This window comes from Caretta caretta, chromosome 26 (genome assembly GCF_965140235.1).
Source record: "Caretta caretta isolate rCarCar2 chromosome 26, rCarCar1.hap1, whole genome shotgun sequence".
Taxonomy (NCBI): domain Eukaryota; kingdom Metazoa; phylum Chordata; order Testudines; family Cheloniidae; genus Caretta; species Caretta caretta.
The window spans coordinates 6,711,611-6,738,091 of NC_134231.1; the positions used below are offsets into that span (position 1 = coordinate 6,711,611).

The following is a 26,481-nucleotide window of genomic DNA, read 5'->3' on the forward strand; positions in this document are numbered from 1 at the left end:
ACTTACTTTTTCCTCCTCAGAGAAAGCTTCCTCTGAAAACAAGAGACACTGATACTTTGATACGGTCTGCCGAAGTCTGCATGGCACAATCATGCAGCTACAGTTTCAGTATAAATGTTGGTTTTAATTTCTCTCGTTTAATCAATAAACTTTGCCTTTGAGTGAATGCTTTCGTGTGTTCGCCAAGTCACCAAGAAAAAACAAGAGCTCTGTTTAAAAATAACTCCAAACCTACCTACTATTGTTTAATGTTAGACAGTGAAAGTTTATAAACACCTTTAACTCTTTGGGCCTTTGAGAGCAACAGCCAGACAACAGAGCACAAGGAGACAGCATTGGTCAGCATGAGAGGCAGTGTCTCAACCGAGTAGACCACTGGTGTGCTAAGTTTCTTGTCGACATCCTGGCAAAAGAGTGTGTCTGAGGCCAACAAAGTGGCTTGGGGGAGGTTTACAGGGAGCTTGTCCCAAGTGTGAGGGGCAGCAGGGGAGAAAGCACAAAGATGTCTGCTTGAAAAAATGTAAAAAAAGTGGGCAACGGATACATCCCAAGCTCCGGTCCAGAGCCTCAACATCAGCACCACCCCCTTCCCTGCTAAGCTCTTCGCCTCAGAAAGATCACGGTGCAGGAATTTCCACCCATTAAGTCTGTGTGGTGTGGATAGGCAGCTGCCTTTCCTCAAAGGTCCATTTTTTTCTATCCAATCTGACTTAACACCAGCTGGTGACAGCGGACAGTCTGGAAGCAGCCAGTCACCACAATCTCACCTGGCTTAGAGAAAGTTTTATTCCTCTCAAGATCAAACGCTAAAGAGAGAGTTTCACGGCATCGCCAGGACAGATCCTCACGGGAATTAAAAAGCTTCCTCCACCAAAAGGAGCAGTGTTTAATGCTGCTCTGCAGAGCGCATCCCCCAACCAGCGAGCGCGAGACAGCAGACCCGCCAAATGAGGTAGCTAGCAGCTGGGCTAGCTTGTTGATGGCCACGTCCTATTCTCAGCAGGCGATGCTGGGTGCTAGCTTTGTAAGGATCATAGTGGAAGACTATCAGAGCAGCTAGTGCATCCACTGATGGAGGCGACAGCAGGGGCCCAAATCATGCAAGGTGCTGCACAACCTTCCCGTCTGAAAGTTTCTGCTGCTTTCACGGAGCCTCCCCTCTCTGTGCAGTTCGCCTTGGACTCCAAACTCAGGAGTCACTTGTTCCCTAATGGGACAGTAACGGGGCTAAGTCACTGGCGCACGGACAAGACTGCAGGCTCTTTGCTTGTCAAAGCTAGGTAGGGTCCAAGCACCCCGTCCCTATTTCACGAACCACGCCCAGTGAAATGAGCAAGAGCAGGGGGAGGGCTCAGCAGCTCTGAAAGTTAGGCCAAAATGTTCTCTGCTCCTCATGGTCTCTCTGGTTTCAATCTCGTGCCTATCCCCATGTATCTAAGCACTGTGTAGACACAGGGTGTGCAAACTGCAGTTCTAAAGTCACTTGAGAGATAGTCGAGCTCAAATATTAAGGACTGCTCATGAAGTAATGTGCTATTCACAGAGAGTAAGGAAGCAGAATTGGGTCCTGAGCTTGGGGGTTGCTTGGACGTTTTGTTATCCCCCCAAATTAACACGGATTAAAGTGAAATAGCTAAAACCAAGGAGAGGAGTCAGAAATAGGGCCAAATCCTCTGCTGGTGTAAATTGGTGCAGCACTATGGCTTCAGTGGTTCCATGGTGATTTACACCAGCTGAGGATCTGACCTTATGGGTCAGTGAGAAGGCACACATTGTGCAAGATGTGGTTACTAATAGCTGGAGCCCACAGTGTCTAACAGCTGGCCAATAGCAACTGTGTTTTTTTGGTTTTTTTTTTTTGAAAGAGAAACACACACACACACACCCCTCTTGGCCAGACCACCTGTGAAACGAGTTTGGTTGGATCTCAGCCCAGTTTCTAATGACAGGAGTCCATATCCCAATAAAGTCACTCCACCGAACCTGGCCTCCTTGTTGGCAGTCTCAGCTGAAGAGTCAAACTCATCTCTGGGCTGAGAGATCAGGAGTAAGCAGCTTCAGCCCCAAAAGCATCACTGCCCCAGACAATTGCGACAGGCCTAAACGCAAGACCCCAGCCTGAAAGTGCCTCCTGAGATGGAGCGTAGCACCCTCCTCATGGGCCTGCAGCAATGAGCCGCACATCTGGAGGCTTCAGGGGTTAGAAAGAGAATCACCATTAATGCCATCTGCCAGCACCTGCAGTCAGATTAAATTTAAAGAGCTATGCGATTGCAGTGAATGAGAACCTTTCACCCCCCCAGCCAAGGGTCATCAAGAATGTGACGCGCCTTAATAAGTTAGCCTTGCTGTTTCCATTATCATCACCATCCACATTTTGCAGATTGGGAGGCTGGGCACAGGTGCTGGAACAGTTTTTGTAGTGGGGGTGCCGAGAGCCACTGAGCCACATTGTAAACCCTGTATATCATGGAAACCACTTTCAGCGAGGGGGTGCGGTAGCACCCCCAGTTCCAGCACCTATGGGCAGGCCTGGGGTATTGGGGCATGGAGAGGACAACAGATCGCATACCCCATCCCAGGACAGGAGGAGAGAGGCACCACACACCGGGTGCAAGAGGCAACGTTCGTAGAGGAAGCAGGCGAGGGGAAGATGGTTTCATCTCCAGTGGGGACAAAGCAAAGTTCCATCAGCCCGGCCTTCCCCAGTGGGCGCGCTCTACAGATACCACCGATCATCCCAACACCGCCAACACAGCAAGATCAACTGCCCTGTGTCCTCTGACGGGTCGGCTTCAAAGACAGCTACGTGGAAATCTCACAGGATACACAATGACTAGATGGGGACTGGATTTCAATCCTTGCCAGGAGGTCAACCGGCTTCTGTGCTAACCAACTGCAGGGAAATTGAGATGTTGCATTGGATGGACCCCTGTGTGTCCTGAACACGCACTGCAAAGCGGCTTGCGTGTGTTACTGTGTGAAAGGGTGGGGGGAGGAGAAGAGAATCTCTCAGAACGTGCAAAGCCATGGATAACTCCAACATCCCTGGCTTTATGCATCACCGCAAAGCGCCCAGAGAGGGTGACCAGATAGCAAGTGGGAAAAACTGGGACAAAGCCCCTAATTGGGACATCTGGTCACCCTACCCCCAGACACCAGGACGACAGAAAGGTAGCGCTGCATCACTTCCTTCCCTGGACTTCAGGGTTGTCTTTATTTATAGCCTGTCCTCTAGTCAAACACTTCACACTCATTTTATCGAAAAAGTGAAACTTCCCCACAATTTCCACCTTGGTGTCCTCTTGTTCTCTCCCCCCAAGCCCAGTCGGTCCCATGTGCCAGATATTTTGAGTGGCTACTGACCCCATTTTCTCTGACACCCCATCGAAAGGTTTTATACATTGTTCATACAGAAACATGGTACCACCTTCAGGCAAAACAGTGGCTTAAAAAGGATCAAATCAGGAAGACTGAAATTTGCCCTGTGAAGAGACATCTTATTTACCAAGGATCACCACAGCAGGATTGCAGAACATGCATGTAGAATTTGACCTCCTCTGGTATCATTAATAGCTGGGACTGGTGGGGAAAAATCTCACGCCCCCCCCCCCCCCGCCCATGGGAAATGGAGGTGCATAGTTTCCTAGGAAAACCAAAATCTATAGTGTTTTGGTTCTTCAAAAAGCCAGCTTTCCACTGTAAGCAAGACACTTCCTGCAAAAAAGATTTTATTTAATCAAAAATGGAAAAATCCTGATCAGCTTTACACTTAGCTCTTTCTTCAGAATTTAACAATCAAGTAGCAAAACACCCATCAGTATCATTATCCCCATTTTACAGATGAGGAAACGGAGGCAGAGAGGTGAAACAACTTGCCAAGTTCACACAGTGAGTCAGTGACAGATGGGTAGAACCCCTGACTCCTGACCCTCAAAACCCAGTTCTAAGCATGAGAAACGCTATCACCCGCTGGGATGTCCATCAGAGGGCACACCTATGGGAATCCACAGAGGGAGGCACCTTCTGTTCCACCTGAAGACCATGAGTAACTACACCACACTGCAGATCTGGAGCTTAGCTTATACCAGCCATGCCCCAATCAAAACACTAGTTTCCAATTCCAGACAGACAATCTCACCTGCAGGCAATTCCTTTTGTTGGAAACGGACATTACGAGAGCGCCTCCAAACTTCAAAAGCATCCTAAGGCATTCAAGGGTTAAGAATATATACAAAAGCACGGCCCTTTAGAGTCAGCTCTGCGTTTCAGATCTCACTGTGCATTGCCCCTTGCTGAAAATTAAAAATACTATAACGTGCTGCAAAATCCAGCACATTGTGTGCTTTTCTGTCTCTCTGAAAGACTTATTTGGAAACCTTCCAAGCTGTTCAGGAGCAGGTTAGTCAGCCAGCCTGCCGCACACACACTTCTTTAGTGAGAAGAGCCTGCAATGTTCAGCATTCATGCAGCGCCCCCTGCTGGCTGACACCAGTGGCTCCAAAAGCGTGCCTTGAAAGCAGTTTCTACGAAGAGGGTCAAACTAGGAGGAGGACAGAGGGTAAAACTCAGTAAACAAGAGAACGTTGGGGCATTTGTCCAAACAGTGAGAACTGCTGAACCGCGGAGTCGTGTCTCAAAAGAGAAGAGACTGAAGACTTGTTGCTGGGGACACTAGAAGCCAACAGGCTTGATGTCCAGATTAGGAGGATTCAGAGTAACAGCCGTGTTAGTCTGTATTCACAAAAAGAAAAGGAGTACTTGTGGCACCTTAGAGACTAACCAATTTATTTGAGCATAAGCTTTCGTGAGCTACAGCTCATGTCTTCTGCAGTTTCCACAGTATGCATCCGATGAAGTGAGCTGTAGTTCACGAAAGCTCATGCTCAAATAAATTGGTTAGTCTCTAAGGTGCCACAAGTCCTCCTTTTCTTTTTGCAGATTAGGAGGAGCAATCTTCCACTGTGCTGGGTTAAATGGGGTTTTGTGGATTGTTTCTATTTTCTAATGCCACCAATTCTAGCATTAAAAGTGCAGCTCACCCCGAGAAAGAGGTGCTAGAAACAGCAGCTCAGTGACTCCGGACAAATTCTGCTCAAGTTTAGGGGGAGCTAGATTCTTCACCCCACGCTCTTTAACTGCCAATCCGACCAACTCAGCCTGGGATCAGAGGTGCAAGCTGACCTCGCTCCTCATGGGCCATCACCAGATTCTGCAGGCCAATTTCTGGCCTTGGTTACACCAGTGCACTCTCACTTACTTGAATCAGGCCCTTTGTCTAGGCAGCGAGGCCTAGTGGCAAGAGCCATGGACAAGCACTCTGAAGACAATGGTTCTATTCCCAGGTCTGCTACTAGCCTGCTGATTGGCCTTGAGAAAGTCACTTCCCGTCTATGCCAGTCACAATACTGACCTTTCTAAAGTGCTTTGAGATCTATGGATGAAGAGCCATATGTAAGAGCTGCATATTAACACCCCAATGATGGCTGCTTGAGGGGTTCCCCCCTCCCCACACACACACACTCTTTTCAGGACAATTGTACTTCAAACAACTTGGGCAACATGGAGGGAGATTCCTTACCACCACCAAGTGGCCAGTGAAACTGGTTCTCAACCCAGGGGCTTATCAACTGTGCAGTAAACCCCACCCCAGAGTACTAGCTTAAAGTTTCTTCTGTGTCAGTTGCATCTCAAGATTGCACCATCTGCTGCTGTGTTTTCAGTGCTGAAAAGAATGACTGGCAAAGTAATCAACGGGAAACCGGGAAATCTCAGTGTTCTATCAGATATACAGAAAAAGTATTAAAGAAGAGGCATCAATGGACTGTGGCTATTTGTTTGCTTGCATTCAAAGACCATATCCTCTAGGACGGTCACCTTGCAATGCGAGCCCGTTAGCTGCTAAACAAGGTTAGGGCTGCTCTGTATTAGAATGGGAGACCTCTGTGTACCACTCCGGGGCAGCAATGGTGATTCTTCAGGTGGTGTTTCAGATGACAGGCAAGCAGGAGGTCCCGACCACGTGGTCATAAGAGAACACAGAGCACTTGCTACCTGAGTAACCCGAGCATCCTGGCCCCATTCCATCGCCATTCTCCCTGGAGTGCTTGCAAGAAGAATAAAAGGTCAATGGTGCCATCTAGCAGTCTTCTACAAATACAGCAAGCACTTCACATGGCTTGCAAATCTCTCATGCAACAGCATCCCCACGTGCTGTACCACACCCCCCTCTCCAGTGCAGAACGGAAAAAGGAGAATGCCGCACTTTAAACACCATAAGTCAAGATTCTGTACAGCCGAGCGCCTTGTGTAGTCCTTAAAAAGAAAAGGAGTACTTGTGGCACCTTAGAGACTAACCAATGTATTTGAGCATGAGCTTTCGTGAGCTACAGCTCACTTCATCAGATGCATACTGTGGAAACTGTAGCAGACTTTATATATACACAGAGAATATGAAACAATACCTCCTCCCACCCCACTGTCCTGCTGGTAATAGCTTATCTAAAGTGATCATCAGGTGGGCCATTTCCAGCACAAATCCAGGTTTTCTCACCCTCCACCCCCCCACACAAATTCACTCTCCTGCTGGTGCTAGCCCATCCAAAGTGACAACTCTTTACATAATCAAGTCGGGCTATTCCCTGCACAAATCCAGGTTTTCTCACATCCCCCCCACCCCCATACACACACAAACTCACTCTCCTGCTGGTAATAGCTCATCCAAACTGACCACTCTCCAAGTTTAAATCCAAGTTAAACCAGAACATCTGGGGGGGGGGGGGGGGTAGAAAAAAACAAGAGGAAACGGGCTACCTTGCATAATGACTTAGCCACTCCCAGTCTCTATTTAAGCCTAAATTAATAGTATCCAATTTGCAAATGAATTCCAATTCAGCAGTTTCTCGCTGGAGTCTGGATTTGAAGTTTTTTTGTTTTAAGATAGCGACCTTCATGTCTGTGATTGCGTGACCAGAGAGATTGAAGTGTTCTCCGACTGGTTTATGAATGTTATAATTCTTGACATCTGATTTGTGTCCATTTATTCTTTTACGTAGAGACTGTCCAGTTTGACCAATGTACATGGCAGAGCGGCATTGCTGGCACATGATGGCATATATCACATTGGTGGATGTGCAGGTGAACGAGCCTCTGATAGTGTGGCTGATGTTATCAACTGCATGAAAAAACTTGTACAGATACAGACAGACATCATCTTCCTTTCCAAATGCAAACAGATGGACATCGTACCAAAAGGACTGAAGGTAAAAAATCCATTACAATCTACATACCACACAGACTATGCTGACAGCTTGTGCCACACGCTCTCAAAGAAACTGCGGAATCACCTGATCAACATCCTCTACAGCAAACAGGGAAAGATTAAGAATGAGCTCTCAAAAATGGATACTCTCATAAAAAAACAACCTTCCACACAAACTTCCTCGTGGCTGGATTTTACTAAAACTAGACAAGCCATTTACAACGCACACTTTGCTTCTCTACAAAAGAAAAAGGACACTAAACTTTCTAAACTACTACATGCTACAAGGGGCCACAGCAATGGTTCCCTCAACCCACCTAGCAATATTGTTAACCTATCCAACTATACTCTCAGCCCAGCAGAAGCAGCTGTTCTATCTCGGGGCCTCTCCTTCTGCCCCTCCACCCCCACGAACATGATACAGTTCTGTGGTGACCTAGAATCTTATTTTCGACGTCTCCGACTCAAGGAATATTTCCAAAATACCTCTGAACAACATACTAATCCACAGAGGTCTCCCTACCAACACTACAGAAAGAGGGATTCTAGATGGACTCCTCCTGAAGGTCGAAACAGCAGACTGGACTTCTACATAGAGTGCTTCCGCCGACGTGCACGCGCTGAAATTGTGGAAAAGCAGCATCACTTGCCCCATAACCTCAGCCATGCGGAACGCAATGCCATCCACAGCCTCAGAAACAACTCTGACATCATAATCAAAAAGGCTGACAAAGGAGGTGCTGTTGTCATCATGAATAGGTCGGAATATGAACAAGAGGCTGCTAGGCAGCTCTCCAACACCACTTTCTACAAGCCATTACCCTATGATCCCACTGAGAGTTACCAAAAGCAACTACAGCATTTGCTCAAGAAACTTCCTGAAAAAGCACAAGATCAAATCCGCACAGACACACCCCTGGAACCCCGACCTGGGATATTCTATCTACTACCCAAGATCCATAAACCTGGAAATCCTGGGCGCCCCATCATCTCAGGCATTGGCACCCTGACAGCAGGATTGTCTGGCTATGTAGACTCCCTCCTCAGGCCCTACGCTACCAGCACTCCCAGCTACCTTCGAGACACCACTGACTTCCTGAGGAAACTTCAATCCATCGGTGATCTTCCTGATAACACCATCCTGGCTACTATGGATGTAGAAGCCCTCTACACCAACATTCCACACAAAGATGGACTACAAGACGTCAAGAACACTATCCCCGATAATGTCACGGCTAACCTGGTGGCTGAACTTTGTGACTTTGTCCTTACCCATAACTATTTCACATTTGGGGACAATGTATACCTTCAGATCAGCGGCACTGCTATGGGTACCCGCATGGCCCCACAGTATGCCAACATTTTTATGGCTGATTTAGAACAACGCTTCCTCAGCTCTCGTCCCCTAAAGCCCCTACTCTACTTGCGCTATATTGATGACATCTTCATCATCTGGACCCATGGAAAAGAAGCCCTTGAGGAATTCCACCATGATTTCAACAATTTCCATCCCACCATCAACCTCAGCCTGGTCCAGTCCACACAAGAGATCCACTTCCTGGACACTACAGTGCTAATAAACAATGGTCACATAAACACCACCCTATACCGGAAACCTACTGACCGCTATTCCTACCTACATGCCTCCAGCTTTCACCCTGACCACACCACACGATCCATCGTCTACAGCCAAGCTCTGCGATACAACCGCATTTGCTCCAACCCCTCAGACAGAGACAAACACCTACAAGATCTCTGTCAAGCTTTCTTACAACTACAATACCCACCTGCAGAAGTAAAGAAACAGATTGATAGAGCCAGAAGAGTTCCCAGAAGTCACCTACTACAGGACAGGCCCAACAAAGAAAACAACAGAACACCACTAGCCGTCACCTTCAGCTCCCAACTAAAACCTCTCCAGCGCATCATCAAGGATCTACAACCTGTCCTAAAGGATGACCCAACACTCTCACAAGTCTTGGGAGACAGGCCAGTCCTTGCCTACAGACAGCCCCGCAACCTGAAGCAAATACTCACCAACAACCACATACCACACAACAGAACCACTAACCCAGGAACTTATCCTTGCAACAAAGCCCGTTGCCAATTGTGCCCACATATCTATTCAGGGGACACCATCACAGGGCCTAATAACATCAGCCACACTATCAGAGGCTCGTTCACCTGCACATCCACCAATGTGATATATGCCATCATGTGCCAGCAATGCCCCTCTGCCGTGTACATTGGTCAAACTGGACAGTCTCTACGTAAAAGAATAAATGGACACAAATCAGATGTCAAGAATTATAACATTCATAAACCAGTCGGAGAACACTTCAATCTCTCTGGTCACGCAATCACAGACATGAAGGTCGCTATCTTAAAACAAAAAAAACTTCAAATCCAGACTCCAGCGAGAAACTGCTGAATTGGAATTCATTTGCAAATTGGATACTATTAATTTAGGCTTAAATAGAGACTGGGAGTGGCTAAGTCATTATGCAAGGTAGCCTGTTTCCTCTTGTTTTTTTCTACCCCCCCCCCCCCCCAGATGTTCTGGTTTAACTTGGATTTAAACTTGGAGAGTGGTCAGTTTGGATGAGCTATTACCAGCAGGAGAGTGAGTTTGTGTGTGTATGGGGGTGGGGGGGATGTGAGAAAACCTGGATTTGTGCAGGAAATAGCCCGACTTGATTACGTAAAGAGTTGTCACTTTGGATGGGCTAGCACCAGCAGGAGAGTGAATTTGTGTGGGGGGGTGGAGGGTGAGAAAACCTGGATTTGTGCTGGAAATGGCCCACCTGATGATCACTTTAGATAAGCTATTACCAGCAGGACAGTGGGGTGGGAGGAGGTATTGTTTCATATTCTCTGTGTATATATAAAGTCTGCTACAGTTTCCACGGTATGCATCTGATGAAGTGAGCTGTAGCTCACGAAAGCTCATGCTCAAATAAATTGGTTAGTCTCTAAGGTGCCACAAGTACTCCTTTTCTTTTTGTCCCAAGGTTATTTACTGGTTTGCAACATACATGCTGCAGCAGGAAAAACACCAGGCTTAACACGCTGGCTTACAGTGACGGTCGTGCTCTGGTGACGTTCAGCTGTTTATTTCTCCTTTATGGCTAGATAGGAAGCGAAGCTCAATCTCCTAGCTGCGTAACTAGCCAGCAGCCTGCATCGCACCTTTGTGTCTCCTCTCTGCTCCTACTCATGCCTGGAACTGCCTCTCTTCATTCCAATCCCTCCTCAAGATGCCTTTTTTCTTGAAAGCCTTTCAGCGACAATGCCCAAGGAATAACGACAAGAGCCTTTGCCCAGTGAGCAGCATGTGGTCGGTGTCTTCCTTAGGCTGCAATCTCCTTGGCAGAGGGATGGTATCTTACTTCAAGTCTGACCAGCCCCAGGCCACGAAGAGGGTAATCAAATCCCACTGCTCCTGGACCACTCTGAATAGCCCCCCAGGTTCCTGGCTGACTTTGCTTTGGCCCATTCAGCAGGGCCCAGCTTTTAGTTTCCCCGGCCAGAGAACGGAAATACCAAGAGACTGAGCCCGTGAAGCTATTGCTGCTGGTTGGTCCTAAAGAATTCTGGCTAATTGAGGAGTCCAGTTTAAAGAGCCAATGGAAGAGAATCGGGAAGGCATTCTCGGTACGTCTACATTGTGATAAAACCACCGCTGCAGCTGGTCTGTGCCAGCTCACTTGGGCTTGCGGACTTAGGGCTGAGGGGGCCATAAAATGGCAATGTAATGGCAGACATCTGGGCTTGGGCTGGAGCCCAGGCTGTGAGACCCTTCCCTCTTGGAGGGTAGGGATACCCCCAGGCAGGCCCAGGGAAACATTCGGTTTGGATTCACTTCAGAGTCCACCCAAGATTCAGGTTCACCACAAAGTTTCCCAGGTCTGGGATTAAACCCATCAAGCTTTGTTTGGTGACAGTCCTCCAAGTGGTTCAAAAGCAGAGATGGGAGCAAGACACAAAATTCAGACTTGGGCCCAAATGTAATGATCGGGCCCATTTGCAAACATTTGGATCCAGGATCAGATTTCAAACTCCCAAACATTAGAGAGAGATTCAGATCTTGGTTCCCCCTGCTCCTGCGCTGGGTCAGGTTGGCTGAACCCAGCCCACCCTTTGAGTTTGTCATGAAGCCTTCAGGGTTTGTTCCTGTACAGCTGCATCCGGCCACCACAGTACAAGTGTCACTCGAAGCAAAAGCTTGGCTTCTATCCATTGCCCAATAGGGGTCGCTACCATGCTACAAGTAGCTTATTCCCCAAGCAGGCTTGGTTAACCAGCTGGGTTACGAAACAGACAGGTGGGAAAGAACTAGAGGAGGAGAGGGAATTTACTGCTGGGTCATGTTTAGTTACTTGTTTCCCCTCTTTGTGGGGTCAAGAGCTGTCATGATGCACAACGTTGCTGACAACCACGATCTCTCACTGCCCAGTGCCCACCCACAGGGGCTTCCTGCTTCACACCCTCTAGCTTGCCAAGCGTAGCAGCCAGTGAATCCCTTTCCTAGACAAGGGTCTCCATCCCAGGAACTCACAGTGGGGTGAATAGGTTTCCTCTCCATTCTCCCTTCCCCTACCTATCCCATCCTGCCAGCGCCAGTGCCCAAGCCCAGAGGCATTCAGCATTTTTCCAGACAGCCAATGGCTCTCCTCACAGTGATCTTCCGTCAGACGGCGGTTTGGGTAGCTCTCACTCCGGATGCCATCAGTGCCACTCCATGCATCCATGACAACACCAGGTGCTCCCTCACTGAGTTCCAGAGCACTCCCAGTCCTGGAGCGATGGACTGAGCATGGACCCCAAGCTGCGATGCCCCCGCAAGGTAGTAGGATGTGCTGTCGCTCGACACCCAGGCTGGTTCGTGATTGCCATAGGGACTGAAGAGGAGGCTCTCAGGCAGATTGCTGCTGGTAGAGAGCCTCCGACAAGAGCCAGACATTGACTGGGTTAAAGGAGATGTCGAGTAATTGATTCTAGAAATGGGTCTCAAGAACAAACCTCGCCCCTAAACCTTCCTCCCTCCTGTTCCCTTTCAGATACCACCAGCCCCTCTCCTCCTTGTCTGGAGCCAGCCTGAGCCAAGACACACCTGTATGCTTCCTGCAGGGCCAGCAGGGGCTGCTGTTGGTACGGAACAACTACTCCCTTCCATCTCTCCCTGAAAACTGGCTTATGCTCCGTGCGGCGCATTCACCTAGGCCTAGGTGGTTTGGGGACTGGGTCAACTTCAGCTCAGAGTCACTTCTTCCAAAGCCCTTGCTACTGCAGTACAGCCACTCCAAGTGCCCCTTGACAGGACACAGGAGCCTGGGGAAAGATCCCGGGGCAGCTACACCAAGCTGTGTCGTTTAGAAATAAGAGCTAGTCTTTGAATCTGATCGACGCCTCCTACCGCCTGACCAATGCAGTGCAGAGATGGGCAGGAGAGGTCATTCGCTAATGCACATACAGATGCATCCGATGAAGTGAGCTGTAGCTCATGAAAGCTCATGCTCAAATAAATTGGTTAGTCTCTAAGGTGCCACAAGTCCTCCTTTTCTTTATACAAATGCTTGGAGGCGCAATTTTTACATGGCGCCCCCATAGCTAATAAAGCTACAAGACTGTGTGACAGTCCGGTTTGCACAAGTTACAAAAAATCTGCAGCTACGCACTACTACAATACCCCACCCGTTGCCATATTACACAGTTCACTCTGGCTGTTCAGCCTGTGGTGTCAGACCAAACATTGCCTTTACAAGACAGTGCACACGAACAGTGTCAGGGACACGGTCCAGTAATATAGCTCCCAAACTAAGGTTTTGGGGAAAAAAAGTTTTGCAAAACCAAGCCAAAGACAGTTATTTGCAAGTTCATTTCTACTTTAATCCAAACAAACAGAGAACTTTGAGATCTGCCAGATAATTGGTTTGCAACCAAAATCCTGCAGCTTTGAACTAGTTCAGGAGAGTCAGGAAGGGACACCAACTAGATTCCAAAGTGGAACTGACCAGCCCAAAGGGGGTTTTGTTTCCTTGTTTTTTCAGAAGAGCTATGTGTAAGCTTGTCTCTTTTGGTCAACAGAAGTTGGCCCAGTAAAAGATATTACTTCACCCTGCTTATCAGTCTAGTTTAGTTATCCATCAGCAGTGGAATACAAGTAGTGAGCAGCTCCAGAAATAAAAAGAAAATTGTTTAAGGGGTCAGATTTAATAATCCAAGAGGCCACTAGTAACACAGGCAAGAAAATTTGCTTTAAAATCATGTTTGTAAAACAAAAACAAAAAAAAAAAACAAAAAAAACCAGACCTGAGCTCTAAAGAGAGCTCACATGGTTGAAGTGCAGACAGACCGTGAGGTTTTTCGCAAGCACTCCCCGTTATATTTCCACAACAATCAGAAAGTCAGACATTAAATTGCTTCAGCCATCCACGAAATAACTGGGCAGAAAAGCCAGCTGAGCAGTTATCTTCAAAAATCAATACAAGTGAAATCTGACCCGAAGAGCTCCGGAATTTGGAAACCAAGCAGCAGCAAGCCGAGCTGCAGTCCGTGTTTAGTGTCCGTGAATTTAAAAAGTTACAGAAAAGAAGCTCTGGTTACATTTGATCTGACGTTTATGTCCAACAGCCCTAGAATTGCACTTTTATGAAGATGCCAGGGCCAAGTCCATTGGGTATATGTTCAGCTGTTGGTCCACCTCCGCTCCCAATGCGGCCAGTGGAGGCTTTTTCCACTGAAGACAACAGACGCAGACAGAGACCAATGAGGAATTTTTAATTTTTTTTTTTTTTAAAGTCCCACCCAGAATCTGAATCTCCTGTTTCACTCAATGCATCTCAGCTGCACTTTGATGCTTGGCTGAAGCAAGAGCTGGTTTTCTTCCACAACACAAGCAGCCCCCGCAGAGCGCCCAAGTTTAACGCTCTGTCTGGGCTCAACACCAACCACTTAGCTCCCTCCCTGGGAGCATGTTTTATGCAGAGCACAGATTACTAGCTACAATCCCATCTGCTGAGGGGGGTCAGTGAAAAACTTCAGGTTCTAGAGGTATGTGGTTGAGTATTTCACAACGAAATTAGGCTCCCCAGTGTAAAGACAGCTCTTGTCCTTTAAGAGAACGGGACGATTGAATTCCTGTTCCCTGATTCCCAGAGGACACGGTCTCCTAACTATGCGCTTCCTTGCAGTGTATTATTCAGACACTACAGTCTGTGGACAGTGTGGAGTTCCAGGCAGGGGTATGGTCCTTGGGAAACAAGGCCGGAGCCTGAGCTGTGTGGAAGCCTGTTGGTGCCTATCTATAAGTGGTAGCTATTTTCTCTAATAAATGCCTCCCGTTTAAGGCAAACTGATTCAAGATCACGTGAGAGATTTGTCCACATTTAATCCACAATCCAAATACCTAGACAAAAGCCCACAGATTGTTCGATATGGCCCAGTTCAACTACACAGAAGGGACTTGATTGAGGCTTTACCTTGTCAGCCTGTGGATACACAATCGTTGGGCTGCGCCATTCCTTGCTGATCCGTTTCCGGTACTGATTGCACTTGGGGATGTACGTGCAGCCAACATCTCCCAGCTCTGGGTAGAAAACCTCCAAGTCCCCTCTGGAAAGGAATAAAGGGCAGGAGGAGAGAAACACTTGGGTGAGACTGTGGTGTGTAGGGCTGCTTTTGTGGGGAAGCGAATCAGCTCTTATTTTCTGAAGTCCTTAAACCAGGGCCCCATGATACTGAAAGGAAGGTGAATTCTCAGCCCCCTTGAGCCTTCCCTTAGTGGTTCATCTCTCAGAGCACAATGGAAGTGCTTTACTGAGCTGGGATCTGAGATGTAAAACCCAGCGCTTGGCCATTTGTGATCTTCAGAGACCTTTTGGCACATCGTTAGCACCTATTGTACCTGCCCACCCTAACTGGGAAATTCCAGCCCACCTGTCGTTAGAAGCAGATCATTGAAGTGTCATAACATTGTGCTAGATTCCGTTGTGGTTTATTTCCCAAAGGTGCACAAAAGCAAGAGATGCAATTGGAGTCCCCCTGGCTGGGGCATGCTTCCCTTCTCCTTTGCCCAGCGATTAAGGTTTTAGTCTGGGACTTGGGAGTCCCCAATTCAATTCCCTGCTCTGCCACAAGCCTCCTGTGTGACCTTGGGCAAGTCACTTCATCTCTCTGTGCCCCAGTTCTTTTCCCCATCTGTAAAACGGTGCTAAAAATGCACCATCATCAGGGGGCACTCTGATGCTACAGTTCCAAGGGCCACATAAATACCCAAGGCAGACTTCTGAATCATTTTTCCTTATCACGTCATGTAACACTACAGAGGAACTGCCCATTGTCATGGGCCTACAACAAACTGCACTATAATCAGAACTACAGGTCATGCCTTTATGCAGGCTGCAGATCAACAGAAAGGAGATGGCATGGCTTCGGGCTGCCCTAAAGATTAGCTGGAGCTGACATGAACCTTGTTAGAGGAGCAGTTAAATCCTCCAGCCAAGGGAGAAGCTAAGTGAATCCACAATATATGCACAAGACAGGAACGATTGTGCACATAGGGCAGGAGAGGTGGAGAGTTCAAAGCAAGATGTTCTTGTTTGTGACACGTGGGAGGAAATCAGAGATGGGATAAAATATACTACTAAGTAGCAAGGTTAAGTCTACACTGACTTTAATAATTTGGGAGCTTGGTTTAAGTTGCTTATTTTAAAAAGAGCATTTCAGTTCACCTTGGAAAAATGGAAATGCTATTTTTTATGCAAAAGTCCTTAGTAATACCGTTAAAAATAAAAAGGAAAGACATATGCACTGTCCCTTCTTGTCTACTACCAGCCTCCTAGCTGGGCTTCTGTGTCCAACACCCCACACAAATCCTCAACAGAATTTGAGCCACAGCCCTTCAGCACCAAAACCACAGATCTCCTACAACCTGAGCGAAGGGGCACCATTGTTAGCTGGTAACATTAGTGGCCTATTATTCTCCAGTGGAGCAGCTGTTAGAAGGAGGCATAAGGTGGGTTACTTCCCCACAACCTTGATGCCTTCCCTTTTGCTCCCAAGGCCCGTAAAAGTAGCTTTCCTGCATTCTCCCCCTTTCAAAGCTCAGCTCAAGTCATCTCTTGGTATGCTCACTTTTCAACTTCTAAGGTCTCTCCCCTACCCTGGCTATTCTTTTTTTTAAAAAAAATAGCCTTTCCTCAAAACAAAAATCTCTGCAAAAAAGCTCTTTAGAAAACAATGTGAAAAACCCCACAAGAAAAACATGTTTGGGGGGGGGGGTTAAGCCTGCTCTAGCTATTATTTATCTTCATCTTTGAGGCAGTGAAGCATTTTGCGGGACAGGCTATACAAAATAAAGTTACAATTGACTGTATTGTACAGGTCAAGGAATGACTCAGACGTGACCAGGTGAGGATGCAAGGACCAACCTTGCATAAAATAACACAAAGACTAGAAGTCCCAGTGGCCTGTACTTTATCTTGGTCAGAACTTAAGGTCAGCATCAGAGCAGACAGACAAGGAATTTAGCTTTGCCCTGCCATGCAGTGAAGGCTCGAATTCACTACACTAGATTTACGAAGGACCTGGATAACATTACGACCAATAGCATTTGTAACTGCAGACCGAAAGAGAAGGGAAATCAGATTTCATGCTTCAGGGCACCATTAGTTTACCACAAGGGTCAGGAAGGGTCACTGTCCTTTCCCTTCCTTTGCGTGCAGGATTACACATGGAGACCCACTGCATGGGGAACTACCTTCTTTGACGTATGAGCTTAGCCTACAGCTGGCCGCCAGAGGACACCTGGCTTATCAGGTCAATCTGGAATGGCAAGTCCTACATTCCTGAGCATGTTGGGACCTGCAGGCTGCTCCTCCACAGGGCCCCCAGATACATGGTGTTTCAGGGCACTGGCATGTCCGAGCACAGCAACAAGTGGAAGCTGCTCACCTGCAGAACTTGTAGTCCTGTCCGGTCAGCTTCTCAAAGACGCAGGTGCCCATCTGTTCATCCCCTGCGAAGGCCTCACTTCCCCAGGCAGCGACGCCAACCAGGCCTGCAACCAGCACCACAGCAGCCAGCAGCTTCATCCTGACCTGTCAGGGACCAAGGGACATCAGGTTAGAGCTTCCTACTGGCAAAGCAGCAACCCAGACCTTCTCAGCAAGGCCTCTCCTCCCACACGCAGGCTCCCTTTGGCACCGAGCGCAGTACAGCGGCTTCCTGAAGAGCTAGCCCTCCACCAGAGAACGCACCTCATCTCCCTTTCAGCAAGACTGTTTGCAGCTACCTTGCTATTTCACTGGCAGTGTGAGCGTTTCCACTGCATCTCTTAGCCCTGCTCGTTCTCTAGTCCTGGAGATAAGCTGCAGACAAAGTAAAGCCATTCTTACAATCACTTTTGCCTCTGCCAATTCCACATCTTTTAAATCTCCCTTATGTCAGAGGGTAATTGCATTTACTAATGACAGACAGCGCCAGGGAAGGCAGGACTCCTGCCAGGCTATCTGCTGCTCACCCTTAGGAAGGCCTTGCTCCTCGGAGGGCCCCATTGCTACCTTGTAGAACAGGCAACTGAGCAGACCTCAGAAAAAAATTCAATCAGCTGCACTTCCGCGGTTGGCTTTGGGTACTCAGGAGGGAGAGGACGGCGAGTGGCTTTCCCTTGCTGTACCTGATGCAAACTCAATTTCAAGTGTACCCACTACTCCGCCATGCCCCCCAGGCCATACTCCCTCTCTCTTCCCCCAGGTCTTGTCGTCCTTTCTTCCAGCATCATGCAGCTATAGCAATGGATCTACCAATATTTTCCTGAACACAGTCATGGACGCAGCCTGCTACACTGCCCTGAAGCTCTGGTACTGGCCTCTGCCGGAGACAGGATCCTGGGCTAGACAGACCATTGGTCTGACCTAGCACGGCAGTTCTTGCATTTTGAATAAATACTGCAGCTCCAACCCACACGCAGTTGGAGCGGATGGGGTTTTGGGCTGAACCCAGAAAACCCCAGAAAGAGAAGACATAGTCTTCTGGTCTCCCTTCTGATCCACCATCCCATCTACTGGCCCATGTTGTACTGGGAGTTAGGAGACCTGGATTTGATTCCCCGAAGTACAAGCCTGGCTCTGTTTCTGCCTCCCCTGCACCCCTCCTTTGTTTTATCCTTTTAGACTGCAAGCTTTTGAGGGCAGGAATCCTCTCACTATGCACATACAGTGCCTAGCATACCCAGGCCTCCAGAGTATTGTTTGGACTACAGTAGTGCCTAGTCCCCATCCATATGTACCGCGTCTTAGAGTGGACTGCTCAGAGAGCGCGCGTCCTGAGGGACAACACCCTGTTGGCTAGTCAGTGATCAAAGCAGACATCCTTTCTCTGCGGTACTAGCCAGGGTTAAACCAAGGTTTCTCTCTTCTGAGTAGTGATTCGAGTTCCCTGCTGCTTTTTGTAACACACTGAAGCACAGCTTCGCAGTGTGGGGGAAGAAGAGGGAGGTTTGCATGAAACACGGCCTCATTTCACCCAAGAAGTTCAAATGAGTGCACTTAACTACAGAGAACAGTTTCCATGGACAACGCAGCTAGCCAGCTCCTACCGCCCCCAGCTCATCACTGAGTGAGAAGGGGCTTTGGAGCCTCAGCCAGGAGCACAGTATAGAGACCTAGGAAACAAACAGGAATTCGTTCTGCATATTTTTAAATCAAGGTTGGAGGTTCCCCCCCACACTAAGATCTCTGCTCTAGTTCAAACAAGAATTAGTTCAAGGAATTCCTCTGACCTGTGCTAGGCAAGTCAGATTAGATGACCACACGCTGCCTTTATAAGCTATGAAGCCAGGAAGATGTTACAGCTGGGGCTCCCATTCTCGACAATCACACACTAATTCACTTCAAGCGGTTCCACAACAGCCTCTCGAAGTGGATTCCCTCCAGTTACTAGGCAGAGCCCGTCCCCCACCAGAGGGGTTGGGACACCTTTAAGCCTTCAGTGGAGCCGTATCATTATTCAAAATTTGTAAATCAAGAAGGGGTCGAAGTGCTTATTCCAGGAGAACTATGGATTTTTATGTGGTAGGACGCTTTGGGTATATTTACGCTGCCATAAAAAACCCCACAGCGATAAAAAACCCCACTGGTCTCAGAGCTGGGGCCAGCCGACTCGGGCTGGGGCTATAAAACGGTAGTGTAAATGTTTGGGCTTGGGCTGGAGCCTGGGGGGAAGGTCTCAAAGCCCGGGCTCAGGCCTGAGCATCTATGCTGCAAATGTATAGCCCCCCCATCCCAAGTCAGCCGACCCAGGCCAACCTGGGTCTTCTTTTGCAACGTAGATGCACCCGTACAGGCCCCACCAGAGAACAGGGCCCCATTGAGCTAGGTGTCGTACATACAGGCAGTAAGAGACTGTCCCCGCCCAAGAGCCTGCAATGGATACAACAGCCAAGCAGATGACTGGCAACTGAGGACTGAGATTAAGTGACTTGCCCAAGGCCAAGCAGGAGTTGGATACAAGTCCCACTTAAGCGCATTAAGCATGAGTCTATCTTTCCTGTTGGCCTTCCTTACATGTCTTTCCCCTTCTCTGGAGCACCTAACTAGGGGGTTTCTGCCTCTCTTGGTTACTCCTGAAGAATTAGGGAGCAAACAGGGAGAGGAGATAGCCCTTCCAAAGCCCCCTCTCCTGAAGCAGGTCATAGCCCACCCCCCAAATCTCTGCAGTTTACCTGGAGCAGAAGAATCAGGCCAGGCTGGAGCAGGGAACTGATCTGCCTCAAGCAGGCAGATAAACACTGCAGTGGGCTGGACTTTGTAACCCTCAGTCATTCCTCGTGCCCGGCCAGAGTGACAGTTAGCAGGTGCCAGGGAGGGAAAATGAGAGGAGTAGGGAATCAGGAGCTGAAGCCGAACGGGTTTTGCAACGGTCAGTCATCTCAGACTTGACAGTTAGAGACAGGTTCCGATTCTGGCTCCCTGTTCTCTTGTGTGTGGGGTAAGGGGAGGGCACGGAGTATTCAATGAGGGTTAGTGGATAGGCTTCCTTCTGGGAAGATCTTGACATTAGAGGGAGTTGTCCTCTATCTCCAGCTGAGGAAGCAGGGAGGGTACATTTTAGGTTGCTATGGAGATGGTTTCTTCAGTAGGAGAGCAGAGGGCGAGACTGGAAGCCAGGGATGGGAGAGAGAGAGAATATATGTGAGGAGAGGCAAAACAGCCAAGAGGAAAAGGGCAGCTGCTAATTCCTAGAGTGAGAGACCAGTCTGGGGTGACCAGTCATTTTGTACGTGGTGTCCCCCAGTTCAATATGCACCTCGTATTTTACATGCTACCCCTTCTATAGGGCTTTTCATGAGAGGATCCAATAGCGCTTTACAAACAAACACTTACCTACCTCCTGGGTGGGAGCATGGAGAAAGGGGTTATGTTCCGAGAAACGGAAAGATGAAGAGGTTAAGATACAGATCCAAGGCAGTGTAACAAGTGGGAGAGCAGGAATAGAACCCAGGAATCTCAACGCCCTGTCCCACAGCTCTGAGAGACCCCGCTCTCGGCAAATCCTGGATTGAAGTTCCTTTGTTCTAGTTGCTAGACCAGCGGTTCTCAAACTTTTGTACTGGTGACCCCTTTCACATAGCAAGCCTCTGAGTACAACACCCCTTTATAAATAAATTTAAAAACACATTTTTAAATAACACCATTATAAATGCTGAAGGCAAAGCAGGGTTTGAGGTGGAGGCTGACCGCTCATGACCCCTCATCTAATAACCTCCTGACCACCTGAGGGGTCCCAACCCCCAGTTTGAGAATCCCTGTTCTAGACAATCCCAGATCCCCATTTATATAAATCCTAAACTCGCCCAGGTTTGAGCAAACCCTATTCCCATCTCAGTAGGTTGTGAGAAGGCTTTTGGCATACGTTCTTAGACTGGCAAACTCTGGGGCCCCCACCTTAATTTTCAGAGGGTGCATGTCTAGAAAGAACCAGAAGAGTGAATCTCTGCATTACTACATCCCCTAGCGACTGCCTCCAAGTTAAGCGGGAAGGATCCAGTCTTGAGACATTTATTTGTAGGGTGCACCACGCAATAAAGACGGCTGGCTAATTGATTCTGGCGGTGTCAATCCCAGCTGACAGTGTTTTTGCTTATATGTATTACAACACATGAGCCATCATAACATAATAGTTACAGGCATGCAGAGAGAGCACGGGCAAGCGAGAATGCCATGTTCACCAACAGAAGAGGAACCAGGAATGTAATGGGAGCCATCCAAATAATCGCACAGCGTTCCCACGTTCAGGGATGGGCAAGCCCTATAATTAGAGCCCTGATCCTGCAAACACCAATTCAGGTGAGTAATTATTTTCCCACAGAAATCAAGGTGCCTGCTTGCATGACCAACAACTGCACAGCCAGGCTTTACATTCTCATCCTCTACTGTAATCCAGGAGTTAATCTCAAGAGCTCCTTGTTACCCAGTATAACTGGTGGAATGACTAATGAGGTCAGCGGGAGCTGCATGTGCTGATCAAGGGAAATTCTAGCCCCACAGCACGAAACGCATGACTTCGCGCTGTTTGCTACGTGGCTGCGAGCCACCAAATCTCTGTGTTACTTGAGGTGAGCAAGATAGCTGGCAGTGTACATTTCACCTTTCCCACTGCAGAGAGAAATTCCCCGTTTTGATAGGTCTCTTCCTTTGAGAGATGGAGAAACCTAATCAAGGCAACCCACAATGTTGCCAATACCCACTTGAGATATGTCCAGGGGACACTCACGTGGCCTTGAGAACTTGGATTGTGCATGCTCTCGCAAGGAACACTTGAGTCATCCAGTTCCGTGCTCTGCCTTCTGCAGGCCCAGCCTTCCATCCGTCTTGCTGACATCTTCTCCAACTCATTTCAGAATGTCGGCAGTGGTGACACCTTGAGAACTTCCCTAAGTTTGCCCCACTTGCTCAATGGCTTAGAACCCGGTTCCTGGTAGATTCAGTCCCTTTATTGTAACTGGTCACAAAAGAGTTCTTAGCATCCTCCTAGGCATCCACTGTAACATTTACTGCAGGGTCTACTCACATTGGGATCCACCCCACAGCACCCAGTCTGGGTCAGCCAGCACCAGGAGCTTGGACAGCGGCACTTGGTCTACACTGAGGGGTTTTGCACAGTGGTAACCCATAGCATAGACATGCTGTACCGGTGTAAAGAGGGGCTTGAATTGGGCAACTCCTGGGGTCAGTCACTTTCACACCACAGCAGTGCATCTACACTAGGATTTACATTGGTGCAGACACACATTCCACCCCCACCCCTCACTGCCATGGTGTCAAGTCTTACACAGTATGTATCCGTACTTCCCATGCATTACAAGCAGTCACTGCACTCCTGGAGACGTTTCAGTAAAGGACAGGGACATGAATTAAATCTCAGATCCCTTTAAGAAAGGCATCATCCCTTCACAGATGAGGAACCCCAAGGTTACACACACTCCAATCAAAAGCAGAATCCAGGAGTCCTCAAGTCCTAATCTCCCCTGCTCTCACCACTAGACATGACTGCCTCACGTCCTTTCTGATAGCTAATCCACTCGCTGCTTTTCACCCCCAAAGATACCCCCTGCATCACAATAAATACCTGTTGGTGCTGCTCACATTGGGCCCTTCGCTCGCTTTTGATACAGTGACGTGGCATCTGTTGGGCTCCCGCCTCCCCATGCGGCCTACTGTTTACTATATCAAGTGCATTCGCCGGGCGTGGCTTTGAGCTGGAGCAAGGCTCTGGGCACCATTCTGCAGCAAGACAAGACAGGCTTGCAAAGAGGCACGCTCAGGGGAGGTGCTTACCAGAGAGGAAGAGAGCAGGACACACACACAGTCAACCACTTCCATCACGGATAGTTATGAAACACAGTATGAGCAAAGGGATAGGAGGAGGGGCAAGGGGCAAACAGAGCTCCCTTAGCAACTGTGTAGGCAGACTGAGCAGTTGGGAACAAGCCTTTTTGCTGTATCGTGTGTAAGATGAACCTGGGTGTTATCCCTAAAAATCTATTTGCAGAGTACTTCTAATGATCTTAGGACTTTCGCAGAGGGCAGAGCTGTAATGACAGCAAGAACACTATGCCCATCACTGCTGAGTGGAGCCTGCTACAGGCATCAAGTCACATTGCAAAGCTCAGTACAGTGGCTTCTATGTTAATTTGCAAAGTCAAATGACCATCAGCCAGCGCTTCCCACCTCCCTGGAGGCTTCAAGCCAATAGACAGTTTGCTTTCCACATACATGCCTGGTAAAGGGAGACTCAGAACGCACAGACAATATTGGCTGCCAATGAAGCAAACAATACTTCAGCCTGTCTACGGCATCTTTCTTTACAGGTGCTTTAGGCCTCTGAGCCAGTGAGGAAATAACGTAAGAACTGTGAAAACAGGTGATTTTTGGTTCACTGGCCAAACAAACCCAAAGTCACCCAAAAGACAACAATCCAATCTGAAACAAAAACCACACAAAAATCAGTTCTCAGCAAAACAGAGCCAACTAGGATTTTTCCCCTCATTGAAAAACAAAAACACCAGTTGCTCAGAAACCTGGAAGTTACGTGGCAAACTGATGGCTCATTCGTGCCATTAGCAAAAACTATCAATTTTTTTTTGTTTACTGAAACCCCAGTTTCTCAGTAAGTGGGGGGGGGGGGGGGCGAAATGCCAGAACTGCTCAGAGAGCGTTTTCAGTAATCTTCCTGGTGAGGGCTCTCCCCCTACCCCCACCCAAAGTAAAAATGTTGACGCCGTATGTCACTTCGGCAAAAATGTTCCAATGAAGCAGCGTAACACTTGCACCAGGAAGGCTTGGGTTTTGTTGTGAGGGGTTTGGGGGGGGACCTGCGGGGGTGGGAAGAGAACGAACGAGCATGAACACACACTACCTGGGTGGCGAGTGCAGTAGCCTGTGATGTGGCAAACCCAGATTCAAGTCTCCGATTTGGAGCGATCTGAGATGGCGGGGGAAGCCATTCTCTGCTCTAAATCAGGCACAGTGGGGATTCGCCCAGCTATAGAGTGACACGCACCAGTTCTGATCCCAGCAAACAACTTTATTAAACATATTGACTGGCTGCAGTAGACAGCCACCAACTTTTTGGAGAAGGCAAGTTTTTTTCCCCCCCTCTTTCTCAAAAGCACTGTGCAGGTCATGGATATTACATAAATAATAGACCCATTTTACAGATGCATAAAGAAGCAGTGCAGAATGATTAAGAGATCTGTTCAGCATCACTCAACAAGACAGGAATAGGTCTGAGGGCAGGATGCAGCACTATGCTTTAATTCAGTGATGTGCTGGAGGAGACTCTTGTTTAGGTTGATGCTAGATTCTTGAGGGAAGCTTGAATAGTTCACATGCTTTCAGCCACCCCTTTCTGGAGAGTGTCAAATCAATCACCTCCACCTGATAGGATGTATCCATTTACTTCTGAAGAGTACATATTTTGCCTTTTAAATGTGCCAAGTGTCAGACCTCTTCCACTCCACCTGATCCTCCACCCACTCACACTGGAATGAGTAAGTAGGAATCATGCCAAGAGAGGAGTTGAAAAGTAAGGCTCCTTTCCGCTCCTCCCATCAGATCACAAAGAGTTCTCTGATCGTGACACTCCGTATGCTTCCCAAGAACAAAAGCAAACATTCCATCCAGTGGCACTTCCTGGTGGTTTGTGTGCTTGGAAGACGCGTCAGTACGACTGAGATCTCTCGCCAATGAGTCAGGAACCCAGTGCATTGGCTAGTGCTTTTCCTTTTGGTTTTCTTGGTGCTTCAGTAAATGAGAAGATACATATCTTCCCATAAGGCTTTGAAGGCACAATTAAAGTAGTGTCAGGTCCTATGCCAGCTCCTCCTGACCCCCCTCTGCCAGTTTTTGTTCTCCAAAGGTCCTTGCACACAAGAGAAGGGTAAATTGACTAATCCTACAGAGTAAAGAGTGAAACTATACCGTCACCTACAAAAGTACACAGACAACAAGAAAAATATTTTCTCTTACTTGTAACCGGCAAAGATTCCAAGCAACACTCAGGGGGACTAACACATGGTAAGACATTTTGATACAGAAGTCCAATTTTTAGTGGACTGTGAGCCTGCAATTTGAATTCAAAGAATCCAGAACAGGTGCTGCAGCAGCCAAACATAAGGTCACGGGCCTATCCAGTCCAGTAATCGATTTCCATGGTACCTGATGCTTTAGAAAGAACCCCCACAGAACACACAAGACCAGTTGTGCACTAGAGGGAAAGGAGAGTCCATCCATGCCAGCTTATATCCTGGATGGCACAGTGGCTAGCTAGGGACTTTGGGGGAAAATGGGCTCAATTCCACTGCAGAAAAATGCAGTCTTGCCAAAAATCAAAATATTTCACAGGAACATGTCATTTTTGCTAAGGATCAAAACAAATCACTGATTCCTGTTCTGATCCTGTTGAAACATTTGACTCTACTTTATCTTGACTACAGTATTACTAGTTTTAATGGGTCAATATAAAATAGAATATTGATTTTTACCATTAAACATTTCTTTCCATATCAAAATTTTTCAGAACTTCTATTCGTGAAGATTTGACTTTTCATTCTAATTCAGAACAAAAGCTAGATTCAAAATATTGGATCTCCCCAGGGGACAGAGATTTTGTTTTCCAATCAGCTCTAGTTTAAGATTAATTTCCAATCAGCACGATTTAAAATCCAGACACGAGATTTGCCTCCCTGACCTCCCCAGGCAGTGATTTTCCATGCCGTGTGAAGTTATTTCATGGAGTCTAAATTTACCTGCAGTAAATTTTACGCAGTGACCTCTATTCTCATAAGATGCAAGATGTTAATTGCCTGCAGAGAGAAAGGATGTCAGAGCAACTAAATATCTCTGGCCTCAAGACACAGGAGCCCAGAGCAGTGGCTGGTGCTTTTCTTTTCAGTTTATTTGGTCATTCAATCAATATAAGTAATTTATCTCCCCATAAAACTTTTGGGGGGATTTATGTTCCTTTACCGATGCAGAGCAAAGAAAGGTGTCCAATTTCTTATGCCATCATTTAAAAACCTCTCCTACATGGCAAATATTTAATTAAAAAAGAAAGTTGGCAGTAAGACATATAACCAGGGATGGATTTAGGGGCAGGCGACTACCTGGGGTGCCAGGCTTGGGGGTACTGGACTTGGGGAGGAGAAGGTGTTTTTG

The 26,481-nt window shown here is 47.8% G+C and overlaps 1 protein-coding gene across 1 annotated transcript in view; it reads right to left on the reverse strand.

Annotated features, from left to right (window-relative positions):
- Positions 1-23,011, reverse strand: part of PEBP4 (phosphatidylethanolamine binding protein 4) — a 209,383-nt gene extending 186,372 nt beyond the window's left edge. The window contains exons 1-3 of the mRNA XM_048828990.2: positions 22,892-23,011; positions 17,216-17,361; positions 14,743-14,875 (exon numbers count right to left, since the gene is read on the reverse strand). Of these exons, the coding sequence (XP_048684947.1) occupies positions 14,743-14,875; positions 17,216-17,361; positions 22,892-22,948 (336 nt within the window). The 5' untranslated portion in view covers positions 22,949-23,011. The remainder of the gene's footprint in view (positions 1-14,742; positions 14,876-17,215; positions 17,362-22,891) is intronic.
- Between the last annotated feature and the right edge of the window lie 3,470 nt (positions 23,012-26,481).